The 27,074-nt window shown below is 34.1% G+C and overlaps 1 protein-coding gene across 10 annotated transcripts in view; it reads right to left on the reverse strand.

The window, feature by feature from the left end:
• The window catches only part of ADGRL3 (adhesion G protein-coupled receptor L3), an 820,040-nt gene that overhangs the window by 391,108 nt on the left and 401,858 nt on the right, over positions 1 to 27,074 (reverse strand). For all 10 annotated transcript variants that reach the window (XM_030313795.1, XM_030313793.1, XM_030313791.1 and 7 more), the window contains one exon: positions 23,714 to 23,927. In XM_030313795.1, the coding sequence (XP_030169655.1) occupies positions 23,714 to 23,927 (214 nt within the window). The remainder of the gene's footprint in view (positions 1 to 23,713; positions 23,928 to 27,074) is intronic.

Below are 27,074 nucleotides of genomic sequence, written 5' to 3' on the forward strand. Positions count from 1 at the left end.
TTTAGAAACTACTTTAAAAAACTTCATATTTTTGGTTGATCCAACAAATAAGTAAGGGTATATATTTTCAGGACAAAACACAGGAATGGACCATCACTCTTCACTACTACAGTCTGGGGTGACTTTGACTATTGTTTGTGATTTCTAATGAGTCTTTTTAGCAGGCTGTATCACCTGGAAAGTTTTCAAAGGTGAAGAGAGCAAGCTTCCCACCAGTAAATGCTTTATTTGATACAATTCACAATAACTTTATGGCAGAAAGACAAAATGATATCAAAATCATGCCATGTATTATGCAATATTTGCTTTTGTTTCTAAAGTTCTTGTATTCATCATATGCTTAAAATGGTTGCATTTCAATCTGATGAGAATAAAGGTTTTTTTTTTTTTTCTTTCAGCTTGTAAATTAGTATGAACTTTTTCCAACAGGCAAATTAAGCAAACCCTTTCTCATGTTTTCAACTTTTATTCTCTTTAAATGATCAAATTTCCATCTTGTAATGTGCTAAGTGAATAGGAAATGTACATGGTTTATACTAAAACAGCAGGGTAGATGAGTTATCGATTACTAAGATTCCTTTCCATTAAATTTACACTTACAAATTTAAGAATACAGTCAAAATCTTGGGGCGCCTGGGTGGCTCAGTCGATTAAGCGTCTAACTTTGGCTCGGGTCATGATCTCACCTTTTGTGAGTTCAAGCCCTGCACTGGGCTCTGTGATGATGGTGTGGAGCCTGCTTGGGATTTTCTCTTTCTGCCCTTTCCCCACTCGTGCTCTCTTTTTCTCTCTCAAAATAAATAAATAAATATTTTAAAAATATGTATATGGTATTAATTCCAAATGTAAAAAGGGCATTCACCGAAGGTATTTTTTTCCCTTCAGAGGCCCAGCTCACCTCCGTAGAAGTACTACTCTGACGGCTTGTTAATACTCATCTTTCAAATGGACTTTCACTATCAAATTAAATTTACCACAGTTACTACGGTAGAGACAGCTGGTTACTAAAAAAAAATAAAATAAAAAATCAATAAATAAATACAAATTGTGTTGTTTATTCCAACATGTGGGGAGTGGCCGCTCAGAGAAACCATAGAACTGAACATGTTTATCAGGAGTGGCTATGTGACTAGTTCTTGCCAGAGGACTGTGATTGGAAGCGAATGGGTGACCTTTCCAAGGCCAGGGTTTCCGGGCACTGTTAAGGGACCCTCAGCATCTAGCCCATGTCTGCCCTGCCAACAGGCAGGGGACTCCCAGGCCATTGGGAACAAGGAAATCACAAGTTAAAGGAGTCCAGGTTCTTTGATAACCATATGAAAGAAAATTACCTGCGAAAGCACCAACTGTGAAGTCTTACATGTACAAGAAATACACTTCTGTGAGTTTCGCCACTAAAATTCCAGGGTTTACCTATGAAAGTGTCTTGAACCTCCCTGATACAGAATGGTTCTACGTATATTGGCATTTTAACATAACAGACTTGAAGTGAACAACAATAACAACAACAAGAATATTTTACCTATGCCTAAGAATATGAAAAGATTTTGATAAGTAGTTGTCACTTTTTAGTCAAATTACTAATGCTAATTATATGCAAATATTCTTTACCTCACTATCCCTTCAGTATTTATTTACATTTTTTTCTTATTGAAGTATGATTAATATGCAGTGTTATTTTAGTTGTAGGTATACAATACGATTCAAGAATTCTATATATTACTCTATACATTAGTCATTATTTGTCTTTTTGACCTCTAGGAAATGAATTTCTAACTTAGAAGAAATAAAAAAAAGACTGTCACTTTCAATGTATTAATGTAATGTTCTGCTCCCCTGATTAAAACATTTTTTTTTCCTTTTTTCTTACCACTAACAAGCAGATAACATGCTAGAAGAATAAACTGAACATGTGAACGTTTGCCTATATCCTTACTAAAAATCAGCAAAAATTTTGATCTGTTGACCATCTCACTATAATCTCTGTGAAGTTATTTTTAAAGGACTTCCCTTAAATATTTAGACTATGGTTATTCTTTTAATCTGCTAGATCATTTATGCTACCAAAAGATTAGGCTGTATGTACCTTAAGTTGGCAGTAATTTTTCTCTGTCCATCACGTCCTTTAAGGATCAGTCCTGCTGTAAGAAGGTGACCTATCATGTCTAAATTTGAAATTACACATCTTCTAAACTGTAGGTTGCTGACTTGCCCCTGGGCAATCTTTGGAAATAGAACCCATGAGAGATGAAGAAACAATGCATTACTCATGTAAGGTTAGAATTAAGAATGGCTTTCAGGAATGTGGCAACTATCTCAAAGAAGAGTACTAAATTAGTCAATAAGCCTATATATTAAATGTTTGCATCATAGATTCCTTTACATTAAAAATGAAATAGTTTCCATTTATGAAAGAGGCATAGGTATCACTTCCCTTATTTTAACATGAAGTGCTCATAAAGATATAATTAATTCTGGTGGCTAGAATTCACATGCCATTTAGGCCAGGTCTCTCCTGGTACACATCTATAATCTTGACGTAATTACGAACACCGCCCACCTTCGCTTTCAAAAGTGTCTCTGTTTAGATAAAAATACATATCATCCTACATGTGACACACCTTTGGTAACTATTATATATTTGTTTCATTTCAATTTATTTTTTGGAGGGAGTTTATTGAAAGCAGCAAAAGAAATCATGGATAATTTATGCCCATTTTATTCTGTATATGAAAACCAACTACTCATGGGCCATTTTTTAAATTCAGATCAGAAGCTGGAGGGTCCTAATTTGATAAATTTGTTATCACAATGTTACACATTTGAAAATAACACGGGGCATACCCCAGGGAAGAAAGGATTAAGACATAACAATATTAGGTGCAGCTGAATTGCATAATCAGGACTGCACATATAAATACAGGAAAGGAAATGCAGGAAGAAGAATTCTAAACTATTGAAATACAGAGAAGCTGAACTAACTAATATCAATTAAGGCATGAAACAATTCTTCAAAAATGAATCCTAAATATTTTGGGTCTTTCTGCCATGAACCATGTTTATGTCTTCAATTTTAAGAGCTAAACTATTAAATATTAATAGCCATGAAAATTAATCAGACACATTCTTACTCATAAATGACTTTATGAAACCTAATAAAGGTTTTAAAATAGTCTTTAGGGTGTAGTCCAAAATAGTATATACAGCATATTGTACTTTGCTTATTAATTATATATTCGCACATGTCTGCACAGATAGAATTTATTATTTCAGAAGGTGAAGGGTAACACATGGGCCTATATTTCTCTGGGAATACTGATGAGTAAATTTTAATTAATCTCAACATTAAACAGTTTGGAACTCAGATATCTTTTTCCATGTAAAATTGGCAAATGGACTAACCAATAAGAAATTGTTGGCAATGATTTCCCTGCCTTATCCCTGCTGTGACTTCCTCTATGCAGTTAATAGCTTCACAGTTGATAAGGCTTATCTACATAAACACAAACAAATAAGCATTATCATACATTCTAACAGAATGCTAACCTGTAAAAAAACCAAAAGAAACAATTTTAGCGTGCACGCGCGCGCACACACACACACACACACACACATTACCTGTCACCTTAATCTTAAGAAATTCCAAATAAATTCACAGATAGTCAGTGAAATATTAATTTTCCCAAAAAGATAATAACCTTGTTTCAAAAACACTCTCACATGATTGAGCTGATTGGATGCCACCAGCAATACCCTCAGGAACATTTCTAATCTCATACCTTTATGCTGTCGTATATATCAATCATATAGAACATTCCCAATTAATAGTATAAATAAAAGGCACGATAAATTCCATATACCTATGACCTTGTAGTGTTTCCCATAAAAGACTATGCCCATAAAAATAAAACAGGCACATGTTTAAAAGATGAAACTAATGGATGAAAAGTTCACCTCTTTCTCACTCGTACAATCTCATTGTTCACATGAGGTAAAATATGTGAAAAGGCCAGCAAAAGCATGAAATAAATAAAAGAATAGCTAAGTAACAAATCTCGGGTGTCTGGTGCCTGAATAAGTCATATTTTGAAAGTCACGGTTATATTTCTATATTTTTCAACTATGAAAAATAAAAGATCATTTGCCCCGGTTCATTTGATTTACTTAAGCAACATCTTCTCAAATTACAAATAAGTGAAAGCATACCATTTCTAATGACATCATGTCTGAGGGAAAACAATTTCTAATATGGCTATAATAATTTATTACTTTACTATCTGGCTCTGACTAAATGCAATTATGAGGACCTAGTTTTGACAGGACTCCAGTATGTGCTGCAAAGTTATACCCCAATGGTCTCCACCTCCTCCTTCCACCACCACTATCCAAAATAACCCTGGAGTATAACTGCATGCTATGATTTTCAAAGTAAACTGAAACAAATTCTGAGATTGCCTGTTGAACTTGAGAGATTGCTTATACTACTTAAGACCCCCGAATGGCTGAACTGCACTTTAAGTTAAAAAATTAAATGGAGCCCCATTCATTGACTTCTTAAAGTAACAATCATTCATAATAATCCATATTTTTATCCTTAGATTCAGTAAATTACAGTAATATTAGCAGTAAAATACAAGTTGAATCTCTTCTTCAAATTTAACTTGTTTGAACTACAATGCATTCTTTAAATGGTGCAAATGTAAGAATTTAGGAGATTTTCCTAAAAATCCAATTTCTGGCTTCTTGTTAATAATAATTTAAAAAAAATCTAACTGCACACGGATAGCACTCCAACATAACAAACTTTCTAAACAGTGCACATATCTTCAGTTTCACACAATTCTTATCATTAGTCCCCCTAAAGCCATCAGAATTTATCTTTATACTTCAATATATAAATAAATAAACACAAATTGAATGAGTTTGCAAAATGTTATGTTTTCCCTTCTACATTTCTAATATTTGCCTCAGTTTTTGTGTGATTGTTTTGGAATTTTTGTGTTTTCTTTCTCAGTTTATTTTATAATGCTGGCTGTACTTACATGTTTTTCTATTTCTCTGTATATACGTTTGAAATTGTCTACAGCATTTCACATTAAGCTAATGGGAACAACGTGTTGTTAACTTGATCAATGAAAGAACGAATAGCATCATTAAGTGGTTTGTGTCTGTCATGTTCAAGGACACCATCATGTGGGATCCAAAGGAGCAAAGAGACAAGATCAAAAAGGCAAAGCTGTGTGTACATTGAGGGATCCAGTTGTATAGGCTGTATGGGTACTTAATCCCTTTTCATGTAGGCCTGTTCTCCTGTGGTAGTACCACCATCTATTTTCCTAAGACAGAAGCTTGAGATTTATCTTTTCATTTATTCCTTCTCTCACCCTCCGCTTCCAATTAATGATGGATTTCTCTGGACTCAGTCTTTCTCCATTCATTCCACAATTGCCAAGAACAGTCTCCCATCTGGACAACTTGTTACATGTTTCTAACTGGTCCTCAGGCCTGCATTCTTTTTCCCCTTCAAATCTATCCTCATTATGCACCTAGACACAAATTTTTCTAACGCAGGATTTTATTTCACTTCTTCACTTAAAATCTTTCAGTGGTGCCTCTTCAAGCTTGTCATGGACAGACCTGTATCCCTACCAATTCATGTGCAGGCACCAATCTCCAATGTATATGGATTTGGATTTTAAAGAAGTAATTAAGATTAAATGATGTCAGAGGGGACAGCCCTAATCCAATAGAACAAGTGTCCTTATAAGAAGAGGAAGAGACCCCTGGGATGCACATGCACGGTGGTAAGGCCATGTGAGGATGCACAGAAGCCATCTGAAAGCCAAGGACAGAGGCCTCAGGAGAAAGCCAACCTCCCAACACTTGGATCTTGGGCTTCTCACTTCCAGAACTACGAGAAAATAAATTTCTGTCGTTTAAGTCGCCCAGTCTGTGGCATTTTGTTATGGCAGCCCTAGCAAGTGATTAAAGTCATTATAAAATCTAATACTCTGAAAATAATGGTCAAGGCCATTATTTGCCTCTATACGCCTCATCTTTTACTACACTCTGATTTATACTTTAACTTCCAGTGTCACTGAACAGCATCTATGCAATTCCATACTTCTCCCCATGTCCATGCTAGCCCCTTAGCCTCCAATGTCCTTCTGATGCCTGTCTCCTATACACCCTAAGACTTAGCTCAGATTTCATCCTCTGTGTTTCCCAGTCCACCTCAGGCTACCCTAGGATCCCTGATTTTAGTCCTTAAGTTATCCACATCACTCTCACTGCATCGGCCACATTGAGTTGATGTAATTGTTTATGCAACCCTCCCCCCAACCCCCATTAAGCACCCTTATAGTGAGGAACTCTTTTTGTCATGTTAAAGTTCCTGGCATTTAGCATGATTCCTGACCCAGCAGCTTATGTGGAAGCATCGTTAGTAATAGCTTATCTCTATTGTTAATTTGAGTCAATTTGTGCTATCAAGCCTGAACTTGCTCAGCATCAGTTTTCAATACTCATTTCACATACATAAGCTCTTAATAAATGTCTATGCAATTCAGAAACTCTGGATATTTGCCAGATGTTTGAAAAGTGAAACTTGAACTTTTTAAAGCAAAGTGATTTTATTGACAAAACAAAACAATAGCCTTTAGGTTTTTCTTACTTTCAGTTTGAAATCAAGGATCCTAAACTATTCATAATTTAACTGTATCTCCAGACTACAAGTAGCACTACATGTCCATCAGTGTTAATATAGAATATGTAATTACTAAAGAGAGTGCACATTCTTGCATTTATGATGACCTATTCAAGTGGAGTAGCTTGATGCTTCTAAGACGTAGCACCACATTACCTATTCAGTATTGTTGCAGATACTCAGTTGCTACTGTTATTTCTGAGTAAAGGTCAAGTTCTCTCTCACAAAACATAATAGTCTTCTTCACCCAATACATACACATAAAAGGTGAAAAAAGATTACTTTTTGAAGATCGAAATTCTGCAAAATGTACTTCCTTCTTTTCTTTTCTCTCTTTTATTTTTTCCTCCACTTTGGTGGATACTTTGTCCTTTATGTTTTACAACCAAAGCATGTTGCCATAACAGATCACAATTAAGGCAAAAGAATAAGGAAAATCTAGACAAAAATCCTATTCAGGTGGTAGGAGGAACTGAAATGCCTTCAATAAACTACAGTCTTTTGACCTAATCTTCTGTGAACATCTGGTTACCCAAGTAACAGATAATCCAAGTAACCGCACTTTGGTTTGGTAGGTATCATTTTACCTTTATGATAAATGTAAACCCTGCAGGTTGTTTACTTCAGCCTGACATCAAAGTGATTTAAAATCCCTTAGAGGGGAAATGGCAAATGGTGAAGGATGACAAGCAGAAGACTGGCTCTTGTGGACACTAGTCCCAGGCCAGACACACGCAGCAAACGGAAGCTGCCTCTCTGGTCCTGCCCCATATATAGCACTCTTTTCTATCCTCTCCTTAGTGTGAAGAAACCCACATGACCTTTCTCCCTTTCTGGCTTAGAACCTTGGCCAGATACCAAGGCTGACACCTTGGAGGTAGATACTCAGTAACATTCTTTTAGGACCAGAGCTTTGGATAGAAACATGTTTTTCTTTCCTCTAATATCTGACTCTCTACTTTCTTGTCTTTTCATGATGAGACAAGTTTAAAGGCTTCCAAAAAATGGAATAATTGGGGCATCTGGGTGGCTCAATCGCTTAAGCACCCAAATCTTGGTATCGGGTCAGGTCATGATCTCACAGTTAGTAAGTTTGAGACCCGCATCGGGCTCTGTGCTGATGGCATAGAGCCTGCTTGAGATTCTCTCTCTCCCTCTTTCTCTCTGTCCCTCCCCTGTGCTCTTTCTCTCAAACTAAATAAACTTAAAAAAATGGAATTAACTTTTAATTTCCATTTTAGTGCATGGTGGTTTGTTCCTATAATGAAAATGTTCTATTTTTTGTAGATTAATAGACCTCATGTGTCTATAATATTAACTTACAATTTTTTAATTCATAGTTAAATAGAAAATAATTTTAATGTGATAATTACTGTTAATAGCAATATGTGTATATATGTGTGTGTATATAGGTGTATGTATATATTAGATATATACATATACATGTACTTTTTCTGTTAGAAATGAATCATACCATGTGCTGTGCGATATCTAACAATGGTTCATTTACTAGGTGTAAACAAAAGATGTTAGGACTCGGTAAAACTGCAGTAATTACTTCTATAGTAGAACATATGGAATTGTTTTATCGAGTTTCAAAGTGCAATTTGAACTAGAGGAAGGGGAAGAAAGGATCATTTGAGATTTTACATTGTTTTAAGACTTTTTTGGTGCTGTCACATAATATGCAATTTAAACATCTGAAAAAATTCAGAATAGAATTCATGGTTATTTCATTCCGATGAGCAAACTATGATGATATTTCTCTTTTTAACTTTTTGGACACTTTATTTCAGAAGGAAAATGCCACTGATTAAAACATTAAGTGATTTTAAAAGCTGTGTTGTTATAAAGTCTGGTCCATGATCCCACACCCAGTTTCTTTCATTAGCTTGACCTCCACAACCTGAAGTGGAGGGCAGGTGCAACACAGACACGTGTCCAGGTCTCAGCTCAGAAGCACTGGCTCATGTTCAGGGGAGAGTACCAGCCCAAAGCTTCCATGCTAGTCTCCACAGACCAGTGATGGAAAGAGAGGGAGAATTTGCAAAAGACTGAGATTCCACCTTGTAACAAAACTAAACTTGAAATTTAAATTTAATTAGTACCAAACATTTCTTCTTTCCTGCAGAATCTCTGTCAGATGGTGGAACATCCAACGCTCTAATTGCTGCAAGACTAAAACTAAGGCACTGGTTTTCTTTCTTTCAACACTGAAATACTAATGTGGGTAAAATGTTTGCCTTCTTTTATTAGTTTCGTTTGGTTTTTGTGGGGGGAACTGGTACTGAAGAGACCTCAAACACTCTGAGGGTCTGAGGCTTCCATTGGCATTGTTATTTGTAGTAAAAGGTAAACCATTTTGTGATATTCTGTTTAAAACACTGACTTGCCTTTTGGAGTACGGGATGGAGAATTTTCATGATCTCTCCAGCATCTATTTATCTCATTTTCTGTCAAGAACATACAGATTTACTTTTGGTAACCATTCTTCCTTTATTTTTAGGAATGTGCTTTGCCTGGGATTAGAATCATGGTTAGCCATGGTGCCATTAAACTGAATGACAGAAGGAAAAAGGGCGGGGGGGGGAGGGTAACTAAGAGGAAAGGGAGTAAGTTTGGGTTTTCAAAGAACTTCTGTTTCTTGTTAATTTTTTCTTTCTGAAAAGATTCTGAATGCTGAGAGATGGGTACACTATTCCCAGATCCATGAGCTTATGTAAAAGAGCCTACTTAAATAATTTTTTCTCTAGTCTTATGGAGGAGGGTCTTCACAAGGAGAATTCTGATCCTATTTAGGCTTTGTGGCTTGTTAGCCTACACATTGTCCAGCTATACTAGAAAATGTGTGGTAATATATATTTCGAGAGAACCCTAAAGTTTTCTAAACTCCTAGACTGGGTTGTCCAAGAAGCATCTCCTTGCAAGAGTACTTCTTATCATTTTTACTAGTAGCACACTTTGTATTCAAACCCTTGTAACACTTAATAGTTTCTGTTCCACAATTTGACCTGCTGGGTTTAAAAATGCAGTTGGCTTCCCACTGTGCCTGTTATTTCATTAAGAGGAAAATGTTGGAGTGGTGACAATGCCTATAATCTCTCCTAAAATTCTCTGTTAATTACTAATGTAAACAGTATGTGGGTGACTGTTCCTTATGTGGTCTATCAAGATGTTTTCAGCAACACTGGCAGGATGGCATGATACTGGTGAGACAAAATTCACAAGGATAAGACCTCCTTTTCTCTAAAAATCTATGAAGATTATTGTTTGGGACCTATCTTACTTAAAGAAAACAGAGAAAATTTATAAAACTTGATTATTCAATCTCGAACCTAAAGGAATGATCTGTGGAGACACTTCCAAGACACATTCTTACCAATCTAGTGACATTTTCACAGCTCAAAACACAGCCTCTTGCTGCTGTGTAGAACTCCTAAGTGTAAGGCAAACACTCTGGAGAGATGCTAATAGCACTGGTTATGTGTGTAATCTACAGGATGATGCCTAGCATTGTTATTTCTACTAAAGGGTGAACCCTGTTGCGATGTTTCAAATACAATAACAAATTATCTTTGGATGAGGGAATGGAGAGTTTTGATTATCTCCCAACAACCATTTCTCTCATTTTCTGGCAAGAACATAACAGATGTACCTTGGATGAGCATTCTTTCCTCATTTTTAGGCATGTGTTTTGCCTGAGACTGGAATCATTCATAGGTCCAAAGACAACTTTAAAGTAAGACGGTGATGACATTCTTACTTAGGACTATGAAGCCGAAGAAGTGGGGTGGAAAAGACAGATTGTACAGACGAGAGACATGAGATCTGAGGTCCCAGGAGTTAAAGAAATGAGAGCGCCCCAATAAAAACTTGTTTGACTTTCAAAGGTAAACTTAATGTGCTTTATGGATTTTCCCAGAATCAGAACTTTTTACCCATGTCATAAAATAAAAGAATTAAAAATAAGTAGAGCAAGAAAAATATTTACACATGTAAATACATCATGACATCTATCTTTATAATATAAAACTGATGTATTGTTGAAGTCATACTGGGGAGATTTTTTCTGAGACAGGAATTCTTTAAACACTTCTCTTTCGACCTACACAGGAAAACAAACATCAAAATCCAGAATGGCACCTCTTATTCAACAATAGAGAATAATGTAACACCACGTATCTCCAGGAATAGTAAATAAAAACCACATTAGCACAGTGCTGCTACACATGTGGAAAAACATAGATTTTACTATCTTCATTATGAGTCTTCCAGGTAAGTAGTTTACTTCTAAACTGCTCAGTGAGACAACATGTAGTAAGACGCAGGGCTTGGGTTTCAAACCAAAGTCTACTGCAAAGATTTTAAAGTGCATGCGCCAAACAGATAAGATGAGGCATAAATATCTGAAGAATAGGGGGTAGTTACTAAACATCCTCGCAAAACCAGAACAATTTTGGAGCTCCAAGAGACATTGTTTTTCTTAAATAGCCTCTAGACAATTGTTGAATATTCCCTTTCCAATGTGTTTCCTGTTATAATTAGAAAAACATATTTTTAAATAGTGAAGTTTAATGATTTCAGCTAAGTTTTCTATATTGTCAACAAATAAGAATATTTTATAATATCAAATACCAATTATTCTGCTTTCCAAAGAAACTAGTTCTGAAAACATATTTATATAATTAAAATAAAAGCACAAGGTCACATTTAACCTTGGACCACTTTGCCTGTGTGAGCATCAATACTGACAAAAATAAAATAATTGTGTACGCTCTTCCTAACAAAAATATAAATATTTTCAAACATAAGAATAAAATAAATGGATCAGAAACCTATTCCTTTACTTCTTAATAAATGAGAGAAAAAGTAAACCTGATATCTTAAACCATAAGATAATAATTTAAATATTTGATTCCAGGGTAAATATATGGTATTTTTCTTGAAATTCATCCGCATCTTAGCAATACACATCATAAATACCCTATACATTTATATCTCAGAAGTTGTGTCGTGTGTGTGTGTGTGTGTGTGTGTGTGTACGTGCGCGTGCGTGTGCGCATGCGCGCATAGGCACAAGCATGTCGGCAGGCTCGGCCTACTACTTTCAGAGTTGCCCCTCTTAAGGATACACTGAGCTCATGCCATCCCCATCAAAACAACATTTTCTTCAATTATTTTCTGCAAGAAATTGTGACACAACAGAGTAAAAGAATCTAGGAGATAAGATTTTATGCTGCAGCTTCGTTTTATCATTTTCTGCTGACATGCTTTCGTAATACAATTACAGCGATCCCATATGCATCCAACCACATCGCAGGAAGGATTACCTTTTCCTTTGTGTGCACTAACGTGTAACACTTTTGATATGTGTTTGCACCTCACAACGTTCACTGAGACACATTTTTGGTTAGTTTGCAGAAGGAGGCTCATATCTCATTCCAATATCCATGTGAGCTTGTCCTGCTCTTATTAATTTATTCCTTTCCACTTCCATGACTTTCATTGAAATATTATACCACACATAATGTTTGTTGTTATAGTTGCAGATTTTTTTTTTATGTCACAGCAGGGAAATGCTATTGGAGGAAATAATTAAATGTAAAGTCATTTGAAGGACTCTACATTTTCTTTAGAAATGAAGTTGGAAAGTAATTCAGAAGCCTATCTCCTCAGGCAAGGATGATATACTTGAATTCCTTGGAAAGGTGAAAGGCCTTTTATTAGGACAAATTTTGCAGAGACTAATTTGTGAAAAAGGAGTACATTTTTCTGACCCTAATTTCTAAAATACCTACAGAGAAATAATTCCCACATTCTGGAAGTTTGTAAGTGATGAAACTGGTCATAGATATTTTTATACCATAATGAAAAGAAAAATATTTGTGGTCTGGGTAGAGAAATATAATAGAGTTTAGTATATAAGTTAAAAATACATAGATAAAAACATATATCAGAAGTACACAGGTAACATGCCTGAAGGATGTGTTGCCTGCGGCCAGGCTTTGGTGGGTTTCACAAGTACAATTCTAAAAAGAAAATAAAAATTCTTATTATTATGAAACAAGTCAATGCTACCAAAAGAGGAAATAATATTAGAATACTATGTTTGATAAGATGCTCATATTGATAGAGGCCTGTCATGAATCTTTTGCAAAGCATTAATATACTATATTTGATAAGTAAATTCAAATCTTCAGAAGTAGATTACTTAAATGTAAAATATCCAGACTTGTTTAGATGATCAGTGGTAAAGGTTGGGAACCTCAAAGTGTATCTGAATAAATTAACAATATCAATAATTTTAACTGAAAAGGTTCTCCTCATTTCAATTATCTACTCACCTTCAAACCCATAGCCATCTAGTTTCCTCCTTGTGTAACACCCATTGCTTCTTGTCTTTTTTATTACTTCTGAAGTATGTTTTCCTCTTTTTATTGCAATCTTCCTGTAGACTTCTATTCGTTTTGAAACATTTACTTCCTCAATACACTAATAAGTCTAAGAAATAGCTCCAAATGTTTATTTTCATAAGGTTGATGGTACGAACAGTTATGGGTAATGGCATTTTGGAAAGACTTCAAGTCTTTTCATGCCAAAACACACATACATATGTTTGTCTATCGAAATTACTCCATACACATGAAAAACATATTTTGCTTTTGCCATTTGGTAAACTTAATCACAAATAAATATATTTCTGATATACATGTGATAAGGTAAATATCTAGTTTTATGGAAACCATCAATTAATGCAATTTTCACATTAACAAATATTAGGGATTTAGTTATTATGCAACAACTTGGGAAATAACATTTCTCTCAGAGTTAAAGTACTCTCACATCAGCACATAACAGGAAGATTCACAATGTATTACCAAGAATGATTTACTAACTATATTTTCTGTAGTTTTTTTCACATTTAGCTGTATTTGATAATATTCTTAATAGTAAAGAAACAATGAATCAACTAAAGCTTATGGCCAGTAGAATATTCGTGGAGGCAAATTTAGCAATATTTTTAGCATAACTGAATTTTTAGAGGATATGAAAAATAAAACAAAAATATTAAACAGGCATAAACTGATTATATAACAAAACAAAGTAACTATAGTGTAGTAAAAATAAAGATCCGATTTTGTCTTTATGACTTATTAGCAAAAGCTTTGTAAACATTTATGCCATCTAAAATCTCATTATACAAAACATTGGAAATTTTAAAGCATTCTGTTCCTTATATTCAAGTTTAATTAAGAAAGGCTGGCATGATACATTTTCTCATTTGCAAGTATTTCAAAGTACTCATGTAATGTATTTAGTTTTCTAACTCATGAGCCTGCCCTCTTCCATAGTTTATATATGAAGTGACATTCATTTTCCTTTATTTTCATGAACCATACAAATTTCTATTTAATACCCATTATAAACAATATGTACATTTTCACTGAAGTATTGCTATAGATAATTGTGTCACCATGAAATCCAAAATGTTAAAAACAAAATCTTATCTCACAGATTTTTTTTTAACTGAACATTTTCATTACAAGTACTTAAGTGTTTTTGCCTGAAAATTTATCCTAAGGCAGAAAATAAATAAATGCCACATGATTTAATAAGTTCCATGCCATGTTTTCATTATTTGGATGTGTAAAAGATAACCAACCTCTAACAGCATATGTGTGTGTGTGGGATGAACATGCACGTGTGCGCGCGCACACACACACACACAAACATGCACACACATGTATATTTTCTTTTCAGTTCTAGCGACTGGTTCACAACTGTTTTTTCATTTAGTCTATTTTATTAAAAATAATACACATTTTATTTATTTAACTTTTTTATGTTTATTTATTTTGAGAGTGGCATGAGTGGGAGGGGGCGGGGGGGGAGAGAGGTGGGGGAGAAATCTCAAGCAGTCTCCACACTCAGCAAGAGCCCAACTCAGTACTTGATCTCACAAACCATGAGATCATGACCCTAAGCCAACATCAAAAAATGGATACTTAACCCACTGAGCCACCAAGGCACCCAAAAATAGTGCACATTTCAGACAAAGCACAGAAGGTGATGGATTGCAATATTTATCCTGAATTTTGGAGCTGGATTGCCTAGGTTAAAAAAGACAGCTTTATAGGAAACTATGTACCTTTTGGATGTTAATTAAACTCTCTATGCCTTAGTTCTTCCATCAGTGAAGAAGACAACAGTATCCATTTCACAGGAGTGAGGGAAGAATTAAATTGGTTAATTCACACACAGTGCTTAGAACATTGTCTGGCTTATAGGAACTTCTCAAAAAATCTCGCTTTATATTTTTATAGCTAGAAATATTTAGCATTGGTAATACAATCAGCTCTGTTCTATCAATGCTTGTTTTTCCAAGAAGCACTACATTACCTAAAACACTTTATAAGCACAATTGATTCAAATAAAAAAGAGGTTTAGAGTCTGGAGGATTTCAGATTCACAATTATTAAATTATTTCTACCCAAGACTTTAATAAAAAAATGTGTGTACAGCTGTAATTGGATATTAATAAAACCAGAGTCAAACCAATTCCAAAGTTTGATTGAATGTTTGCATGAGAGAAAATGAGTTTCTTTTCTTATCATCATGATCATGATCAGGAGCACAATTCTTAACTTTTTTTGATACTTTATCATTTTATCACCCTTGCGACAATAAACAAAGCCTCAAATCTCTCAAGCAAGACAGTACATTGGCTTAAAATAAATTCGTCATCAAGAAAATTTCTGTGTGCTTTAACTACCTCACTGGTACAACAGGAATGATAATAATGGTTATCTCTTAGTGTTACGGGGAAATATTAATGAACTAATGAAAGGTAAATTCTTTACCAGAGTTCATGGCAAATACAAAGCACACAATAAAAGTAAATAAGTATCATTATCACCAGTAACAAGTGAATGTATTTCCTATTTATACAAGCACATCATACCCTGAATATTAAAACTACAGCTAAAGGTAAAATTCCTGAATAATCAGCAGGCAAGGAAAGGATATTTTCCTAAAAATCTAACTCAATGGCTATATCGATCAATTTTGTAAGGTTGGCTTCTTATTAAAACTTTACTCTTCTTTAACCAACAGATTAATTGAATTTATAAATTGTGGATGGATTTGAAACTTTCACTGGCTTCTTCTGATGTCCTGAGAAATGAAAAGAATTTTTCTGATAACAAAAATTATTTTTAGAATCTTCGAAGAAGAAAAAAAACAGTAAAAAAAAAAAAAATCATGGGCTACATACCCAAAGAGAGCAGCCATGCTTACGCCATTGTATAGTAAATAATTTTAGGTGACTTTTTAAACTCCATGTTCCTCAGTCTCCTCATCAGGAAAATGAAACCTAAAAGGTAGTCAAAACACTTGGAGACTCACTCCCCCAGTAGCCTCAGCAATCTTTAAAATCACTAATGACAGAGCAACTGAAGTATCATACTGAATGGCTGCTAAATATCACTACCACTTAGTTTTCTCCAGAGTCCTGCGGTATCCAATAAATCAGTGACAGAATTTATGTTCATAATCTGCTTCGTTCTTTTCCTTATAAACTTAAGCTATACTAAAGATAATTACTAGAGTGTTTATACCCTATATACTCTCCTTTTCAGAAACTTCTTATCCTTTTTTTCCATGGTGATATCTTCTAAACATTTTCCACAAGATGTCAAGTTCTTCAGACTGACCACAAAGTGTAAAAATATCTAAAGAGCTGGAGGTGGGGAAACAATTAAGGTGCTCATTCAGTATAAAAAATATTATACTTTATAAATCAAATATGCAACAGAAATATAGTCAATAATATTGTAATGACTTTGGTAGCAGATGGTTCGTCCACTTATCGTGGTAAGCATTTCATAATGTATAGGATGATTGAATAACGATGTGGTACACCTGGGAACTAACATAATATTATATGTCAACTATACTTCAATATAAATAATAATTAGCTCATGAGGGGTGCCTGGGTGGCTTAGTAGGTTAAGTATCTGGCTCTTGATTTCTGCTCAGGTCACGATCTCACGGTTTGTGAGTTTGAGCCCTGTGTCAGGCTCTGTGCTGACAGTGCGGATCCTGTTTGGGATTCTCTCTCTCCCTCTCTCTCTCTGTCCTTGCTACACTCGCTCTCACTCTCTTTCTCTCTCTCTCTCTCTCTCTCATAAAGATTTAAAAAATAATAATTAGTTCATGAAAAAAACTCTAGATGATTTTAAAACAAATGCATTGAGTATTATGCAATGTAAAAATAATGAAGACAAAATATAACTAATTTTCAGCCATAAGTGGAAGTGAAAAAAATATTTGCTGAGTATCAATTCTCCTACCCTTTGTCACTCTTTAAATCATAGAATTATTAAGATTCTCAAAGACTATTGCTTTATATGAGTTATATTATTATGTGTCATATTAGCAATTAAAACTGAGAAATTTTTAAAAGTACGTTATTGCTACTGTCTTTATCCCTGCTAAGATGGCATCAGTTTTACCTAGCACTGCTTTGGCATGATGTCTAATACAATAAAAAAGGCAAATAATAAGTCAGTATTGTTATGAAAATAGTTTTGGCCCTCCAGAAATCCCTGCAAAGAGCTCAGGAATTCCAGATTGCCATGAACCACACTTTGGGAATGACTGCACAAAGGGTTAACATTCCCCATGGCCAGTAACAGACAGACAACATAACTCCCTTTAGCTTTTATCTTAACCAATCCTGAAATATTTTCATCATTTACTAAACTCTTAAATTTCAAACATAATTCATTCAAATTTCATAACATAATTTCATTCAAAATTAAATGTGAATAGCAAGAAGTACTAGAAAGCATTTTAGTAGGACATTCCCAAAATATATTCTCAGAATTGAAATAGGCTGAAATATTAAAAAGGAGGTAAATGGCTTCCAGAAAGGAATTTCCCAACTTCTCCATATTCTCTACATTTGGGATTTGATAATTACCTTTCTTCCTTCCTTCATTTACTTTTTTTTTTTTTTTTACTAAACATGCACACAAAAAGTAATCCTTAAGGCAATGAGTTATACATTATAGTTTCTATACTCAACAGTTCTTTTTACTGCATAGAATGTGCATTCAATGGAAAAGTCCCTGATATGAGGGATTATTTTTGATCTGTTATAATTCAGAAGAAAAATGCAAGATATAATGTAATAATTCGGTGAAAGGAGCAAAGGAGAATACTCAATTGAAAAACTCATGTATGTATACACAGTTATTGCAGAACATTTACTCAGTTAAGTACACATAAAAACTGCCACTGACATTTCTTCTTTGACTGCTATTGAAAGAGTTCTTAACTTCACCAGGATAGAATACAACAAAAGCCAAGATCTTTTTGTAAGCTGTAAAATCCCCTGCAGTGGTACTGATATAAACTGAAATATAACTTTTTCAGAAAGGTGAGAAACAGCTTTCTCCCTCTCCCTTCTTCCCTTCCTCACTCCTTCCCTGACTTTTTTTTTTTTTTTCATGTGAAAATGACTATGACATGTGAAAATGTAATCTTGCTAAAATGCTGGTAGAAGATGAAAAGTAAAACCTAGATCACTCATTGAAATAGAAAAAAAAATCATCCTACTTTATATATTTAACATTTCTACTTGGTAGAAAACTCTAGAGGGTATTTGTTAAATGGCTAGATTATGATCTTTGATTCCAAGAGAATGCAGAATACAAGCAACATATTTATATCCATGCCTCCAAAAATAACTGCTATTTCTTTGATTTGTCCCCACTGAAATGCCCACTAAGTCTCACTTGATTTCAAAATTTCACTTTTTAGATTGAAACATAATGCATTAAGAATAGACATATATAGGGGCGCCTGGGTGGCTCAGTAGGTTGAGCTTCCGACTTCGGCTCAGGTCATGATCTCACAGTCTGTGAGTTCGAGCCCCGTGTCGGGCTCTGTGCTGACAGCTCAGAGCCTGGATCCTGTTTCAGAGTCTGTGTCTCCCTCTCTCTCTGACCCTCCCCCGTTCATGCTCTGTCTCTCTCTGTCTCAAAAATAAATAAACTTTAAAAAAAAAAAAAGAATAGACATATATAGAGGCATCAGGATGGCTCAGCTGCTTAAGCGTCTGATTTTGACTCAGGTCATGATCTCACTGTTGGTGAGTTCAAGCCCCACGTCAGGCTCTGTGCTGACAGCCTGGAGCCTGTTTCAGGTCTGTGTCCCCCTCTCTCTGCCCCTCCGTTGCTCACACTCTGTCTCTCTCTTTCTCTCTCTTTCAAAAATAAGTAAACATTAATTTTTTTTAAGAATACACACACACACACACACACACACACACACACACACACACAAAAGAACAGACATACAGACAGAATATACCTTAGTCATTGCATGGGGTAGGAGGGAGATGGGGATTATCACATGGGCATCAGACTCTCAATGTGGTGATGGAAATATTCTAAAACTGATTTATGATGATATCGAATCACTTGGTAAAGTGGTAAATTTGCTTTAAAAATCATACACTTGAAATGAGTGAATTATACAATGTGTAAAAATGCTTCAGTAAAGTTATATATAAAAATGAATGCAAGGAATGAGAGAAGCCAGACATCAAAAATCATATACTATATGAATTCATTTACTTAAATTATAAAATGGGCAAAACTGATTTAAGTAGCAGCAAAACACAGGGATGTAGAGTATGGCTGGTGCAGAGCAGAAAGGGCCACATCGGAGGTGCTGTTAATGTTCTGTGTCTTCAGCTGGTTGTTGTTTAGATGAGCTGGGTTTGTGAAAATTCATTAAGTTGTATATATTTATGATCTGTGCACCTTCCCATATGTATATTATACCTCAATAAATATACACTATGTACACATATATACCTGTTTGCAAATGCCTTTTCAATTTGAAAAGTGTAAGCAATTCTACATAAAGTAAGACTGTATACCACGTACTCAAAATATGTGTCCAAAGAGTTGGGATGAGCATGTCATACAATATTCAAACTTCCCACATTTAGATGGAATTTATGTCCAACTATAAAGAATAACTCCAATAGGACTTTGTATTGACAAGGGGATAGATAGCATCAAGTTAGTTTATCATCATATTATCAAGATTTCCTTTTTGTTTTTAACGTTTATTTATTTATTTCTGAGAGAGAGACACAGCATGAGCGGGGGAGGGGCAGAGAGAGAGGGAGACACAGAATCCGAAGCAGGCTCCAGGCTCTGAGCTGTCAGCACAGAGCCTGATATAGAGCTCAAACTCAGGAGCCTCAAGATCACGACCTGAGCCCAAGTCGGCCCTTTAACCAACTGAGCCCCCCATATGCCCCTGAATGATCAAGATTTCTTAAAAGCATGTGCACCACATCTATGGGGAGGTTGGTGGGGAGCTGGCCTCAAGTACTGGGACATTTGGGGAAGCTTTAGAGAGATTAATAGTGCCCAACAAACACCAATAAGCTTTTGAAGCCAAGGCAGAACAGGATGGATGAAGTGTTATTGAAGGGAATCTGTTTCCTCATGTTCTTTTTTGGTGCCCAGGCACTCATATTTTATATATCTACTATCACTTTGGTCTCTTCTGGTTCCACCAATGCTGCCATCCTTCAAGGATCAGCTTAACATTCTCTCTTCAATGAACATTCCTTAATATTATCTAGCTGAAAGAGCTTTCCTTTTTTTGAACTCCTCAATAAATGTAAATGAGATAAAAATAAAATATTGAGCAAACAATCTAGCTGTTTACTTTTATCTGCCAAAGAGCTATAGTTTTGTGGGCAGAGACCATGCCCAGCTTATTTATCCACCAAACTCCAAAGCTGTCATGGTGAACTTCCTGTTGTGTATTTTCAAGTGTTAGTGGAGTTAAAAATGGAAATACATCTATTAATAACTGAAGATAGCATGAAACCTCAGCTGAATTCAAAATGTAAAATTTCTGCAGTTATCAGTTGCCAACAGTCATTTTCACATTTAGATTCTAAAGCTGTATATACCATTTTTTAAAACTCACTGAAGTGTGTAAATGTAACACAAAAAGAAACAAAAATCATTCAGAAATAAGAAAGCTTCCAAGTGGCATCACACAATTGGAGAGCAGATTTACTTATTCATTTACATAGCCTTAAACATAAAAAGTTAGTTTTAGGTAAAACCAACAGAAAGTCTGCCCTCTAGAAGCCTACAATTTACTTTAGACAAGGCAATTGTCTAGGATGTGATAATATGGGTTTATTAATGTTTAGATACAATAAAGAAGGATGTAGATAATAGCAAGTGAGATTAGAAGTTCCAAGAAGGATGAAGAAATGTGCTCTGACAGTTTAAGAGGTCTTCTAAGTAGGATAATGAAAGAAGAGGTAAAAGCACAGAACTTTCAGAGAGGATGAAGGCAAAATGGTATAAGAACACACTTGGATTTACACAAGGTGTAATCTGAAAAGCAGTGAGGAATCTGGCTCTCCTGGAGCAGATATTAGACTGCATAGTTTTCCGGGGGAAAGACATGGAAATCAAAATAACTAACAGTTATTGTTATAAATACATACATAAAAGTAACAATTTTATGTATGTATTTGTTCAATGTATATTCAAACATCTACATGGATAATATTTCATTCCTGTCCTTGCCTGTGACATCCAGCTAATTCATGAGGCTGAAGTAAGTTACAAAACCTTTTTAACAAGGTTATGCAAGGATACACAAAAACCTTTCACATTTTGTAATAATAATCCTCCAATCTAGAGACATGCTTAAAAATGTTTAGACACCAATATAATGCCTTTCTAGAAATTTAAATGAGAGAAAACAATAATTATCTAAGATATTTTTTAGAAAAAGTTTCCTCATAATTTTAGTTTCAAATGCATTATTTAAACTGTACATATCATTATGAATATGATACATCCATATCATAATTAGAAATTATTAGCATTATTTAACATGCTGTCACTGGCATGACAGTGAAAGCTCATTAATTATAAAGCAGCTTAAACAGACATGGCCATCTCATCTCTTGGGAACTTGCAAGATGGAACCTAATTTCATCTATCCAAGAGTCAAAAGCATTTATTTTGGCCAAGTGTAAATGTAGTACATTTAATAGTCAAGATACAACAAGGAACTTGCCTCCACACAAAATCACCCACAGTTATTTCAGCTGACAATTCTCACTTTGAGAAACCACCAGGGGGGCTTCCACAAATGACTCACTCAGGGTGCTTAAAGCCATTTCACTCTGCAGATTTGTCACTTTCCAGACACATCCCATCTAATTCAGCCGCTTGAGAGGATCCATTGTAACTATTTTTTGCAATAATTATAAGATTAAGGGCTTATTTTGGGAGCCATTAATAATATCAATAAAAGGATTAAAACATTTTCAATGAAAATCATAAAGAGATCAAAGAGCTAGTGAAGTTAATGCTTCTGCTACATTGAAATCAAAAGCTAATAACCACTGAAAAGCAGAATCTCCTCCTCAACCCACACTTCAAATGGATTCAAAGAATCCATTTTTGTATGTTGTTCTGACAGAAACAAATAAAATAACAATTTAGTCACAGTGCCCATTCATTCTACTCATGGAAAACCAGGCAGGACAGACCTGTTACCACCTTGCGCACGATGATAATTCAACTTTTTTAAGCAGATCATCAGAAAATTTAATTATAGTTGGAGGCAAGTCAAATGTATAACAAGAAGAGATCCACAATGAGAGAGAAACACATGAAGAACCAAATGAAACCAAATGAACTTATATCAAGAGGAATCCCTAATTTAAAAATTTTATTTCTCATTAATACTCACCTTATCATGACTTAGGTTTTAGAAACAAACAAAAGCCCTCAGATTTGCTCAGAGAGACCATTATCCTTCAAGTGTAATACAGATGCTTTGGTCAAAAACCTGGCATATTGTAATTTCAATTAATAACCTATATAACAGTAATTTATAGAAAATAAGATAGCAATTCTACCAATTTATTAATCACACACATAGATATCAGAATTTCAAGCATCGAGAAGACAAAAGGTTAAAGTTATTGATTTTGTTTTTATGTACTTAAATTTGTTTATTTTTACATATGTTATGATTTCCCCTATATTTTAAGAACACTTGAAATAATGGAAGAAGTGTCTAAATAGAAAAATTATGAAAAAAATTCACTAAATAGGTCGTTTGATTATTTAAAAATTACTTTGTGAGCATATAGTCAGAAAGTATGAATGCTTATAGTAAATTAATGACTTCACTAATTTCTGAGAAATCATAGTAATAGTGAACAACTATTTGTAAGATATGTAATATTTAGCCAATTTATCAAATAATTTTAGTATAATTTAAACCTTTTACAGTATGGATTCCTATTGACCAGTCTCTGCAGAATTGAAGACCTTCTTTTCCTTTTCCAGTGATATCGTATGATACCTTAACTTACCTTATTTGAATATGGTAATATTTTGATTCGTTTAAATGAATTACATAAACTAAATAATAAAGAAATAATTTTTCATTGTTTTCAAGGCCAAAAAAATCATGAATCAATAGCCTTTTACTACATTTTGATTAATGGCTATAAAAATTGCTTATTAATTTTTATTCTTTTTCCTACACTGAAAGGAAATATTTATTAGCATTAAAATAATTTTTCTGTAGCTTCTAGAGAAAATTACATAAAAGTCTGTTTTTGAAAACTGTGAAAAATAAATTTAGTTTCTCATCTAATCAGCCCAGTTCCAAAGCACTCAGAGTAGACCAGGCAACTTAATAACTAATCTAATAAATTTTAATAAGGTCCAAATGCCATTTGCAATTTCTAATACTAGCATTTTAGTAATATGGGGAACTAATTTGATATGGAAAAAGTAGTTCAAATGATTCTAAAACACACATACTATTTGTGTTCTTACTTAAGGTCAATAGGTCACACAGATGCAGGCTGAGAGCTTACATTAAATGCGTCCAAGAAAAAGATTATTAGAAGTATCATACCTTTGGGACATAATCTTATAGGCATCTGGCAGATAGCATCGTATATTCTCCATCTGAGCAGGGTCAGAGTCACAAATTTTGTCATCAGTCCTCCCATAGTTGGCACTTTCTATCATGATGACATCTGTTCCTGGACAGCGGAGCTCAATGGGGTAGCTCTCACAGGAGAGCTCTCTGCGGACCACAGCCATCGGAATTGGGGCACGGCTGAAAGCTACAGGAAGGAGGAAGAAGAAATGTAAGTTGTCTTTATTATGCACAAAGGAGAAGTACATGTGTTTGCCTATCCAGTGTTTGAGATAAACTAACACCAAAAACCAAACTGGGCGCAATTAACAATTTTAACTAAAATAGAATATTCTCACTTCAATAACTTTATTTTTAAAAATCTAAGAATAACAGATATTTCTTAAAAATACTATCTAATACAGTTTTCGTATACAGGGGGAAAAAAACCCTCTGGATTTTCTAAAATTTTGGCTGTTATATGAAATAAAGACTATAAAGAAATATTACCCCCCTCTCCCCCACTCAAAAATATTATCCAGTTTGTAGAGAAAGATTCTCAGGTAAATCTCAGGGGTATCATGCATGTGTTTTGTTTTATTTTATAGAAAGTATTACCCCAAAATTGCATTTTTGTTGAGTCATATCGTCTTAAGTATTCTATTTCAACTTTAAAACAGTTTTCATTTTTCAGTAATAATTAACATAATCAGTGCACTTTATGATTTAATTGTAGGGATAATAAGTGTTCTACAAGAAAATAGAGATTTGTATGGAGAAAAAATAAATTTTCCTTCAGCTCCCTCCACATACTTTCCCCAGCCCCCACCGCCACTGTCAAGAGATAACCAGTTAGAACTGTGATGACTCTCCTACTAGAATTTTCTACAGAAAAAACAAATAGACATTGTATGGTTCCTCCTACTCCTTTTTACATTTTATTCAGGTATAACACACTACACATGTTGTCTGATACCTTTATCTATTTATTAATTTAATGGATATCTCTTTTCATCTGTGTATTGTAGCCCTCAGTTTTAATGGCTGCATTATATATACCTATAAACATTATACAATTGATCTTATGTTGATGGGCATTTGGGAATGTCCGAGTGTTTTAGTCATAATACTGCAAAAAAGCATAAACACATCTGTATACCTTAGCTATAGTATTTTAGAAAAAAATATAGTTATCCCAATATATTTTATGGTATATTTTTATACCACAAATGAAATTGGTGGATCAAGAGGGAAATACATTTCAAGTTTGGCAAATGTCAACAACTAGATATCCAAAAAACTTAATAAATATGCACAGCTCTACCAGGATCACTTTTCATTTCAAAATTACATATTACCAATTCCCTTAAATTTTGCTAATGCGGTAGACAAAGAATGATACAGTGTCCTTTTTAAATTTTTTCAGTATTCTATTTGTACAATGAAACATATTTTCATATGTTTATCAACCCTTCATATTCCTTTTATTTATGAATTGTTTGCTTATATTTATACATGGTTTGCTATTGTAAAAGTTCTTTTTATAGCAAGAAAATTTTAAAAATATCCTTTATATTGGTGGCAAATATGTTCTTTTAGTTTGTTGTTTGATTTTAGATATTTACTGAACATATATATTTCATCTTTATACAGGGAGTTACCCATCTTTTCATGTCAAGTTTAAGTTTCCCACTCCCAGATTGTGAACATAATCAGTATATTATTGGAAGAAAGTCAAATGTTTAATTGTAATAACTCAGGTTTTCTTTTAAAAGCATAGAATTGAAATTCTCAATTAAGTGTTTACCAACTATCTAATAAGTTGATTTTGACATAAGAGAATTAATTATGGAGATAAATTGGAGGTATAAATATGCATTAATATTTTATTAATTCACTAATGTGTACGTATATAAAAATATGTATTTAAATAAATATATGCAACTTTTCTTGTGGCTCTCTTACTAAGCATGAAATGTGAAAGGAAAGGAAGGGAGGAGAGGAACAAGGAAGTGAAAATAGAGTAGAGGTGGGTAAGAGAGAAATTTTATTCTATAAATATTTTCACTTGAAACTTAGAGGAAATATTTGGTTTGTGAAACCATAACTATTATTTCAAAATTGAGAATGACATTAGTTTTTACCTCATTTCTGTAATGTTTTGGAAAAGCTATAACTGTACCATACACCCCATGTATAACTTGTGAGCAGGTCACTTAAAGTTCTCAAGAAGCACACACAGGTAATTCCATTCTGGTTGTCATTCAACATCTCCTTTGTGTCCTCTCTCTCTCTCTCTCTCTCTCACACACACACACACACACGCGCGCGCGCGCATACACACACACACACACACACAAGAATCTAGCACATCCACAGCATTCATGGGAGAGTTAACATAATTAGAGGTTGGTTGTAACATTATTTTTAACATTTGGTCTTGAGCCAAAATTTTGACAGGGTATTCCCACAATAGAGAGACAATGCATTTCTATTGTTTCTAAAATAAAATATCCTTGTTTATCTATCACTCTGAAATTAGATGGCTGTTAAAACATGAAGTCCTTTTTAATAGTGAGATTCTATTTTTAAGGATAAAGATATTTTCATTACTGTACTTAGTATTTTAAGTAATGGAATCATTGAATGATAAAAATATTCCAATTTGGCAATCCAGTTTCCTGATTTGGTCAATTTAAATGGGATCATAGAGGTTGTTTTTGTTTCTTTGGTGTTTTTATTTTTTGTTTTTAATAAAACGTTTTGAAATCAGAATTTCCAGTAAATTTTTTAGCATTTGCTAAAAGGCAATTTGTTTCTTAACTTCAGTATAACTATTTAAAAAATACCATTGAAACTGCTTCCAAACATTGAATTGATCTGGCTATATTTTAACTTAAACAATTAAGTTAAATTAAGTTAAAAAAAAACAAGCTAATTTAACAAGGAAACAAAACAAATAAGCAAATCATACAGTCAAAGCATCTGTTTGACTAAGTGGACAATTTGGTTAATTAAATTCATCAATTTTTGTCAAAACATGTGTATGTAGACATAGCTTTATTCTGGTTCTCAACTGTCAAAAATATGATTTAGAACCAGACACTAGACAGTTGCAAAGTCAACTAAAATGTGGAGGCCAAGATTTTCCATGTATCTCTTTTGACCCTGTAAGAATTATGCAAAAGTGATATATATATATGGCAATTTTTACAGAGAGCCAGAGTTGATTTGTGGATGCTTTCTTCCATTTAACATATAATTGCATTTGTATCAGTAACCTAGTGATAAACTGCACTCCTAAATGATGGATGCTTTGTTTAAAGGAATGTATTACTGGAAACTATAACATTAT

This window comes from Lynx canadensis, chromosome B1 (assembly GCF_007474595.2).
Source record: "Lynx canadensis isolate LIC74 chromosome B1, mLynCan4.pri.v2, whole genome shotgun sequence".
Taxonomy (NCBI): domain Eukaryota; kingdom Metazoa; phylum Chordata; class Mammalia; order Carnivora; family Felidae; genus Lynx; species Lynx canadensis.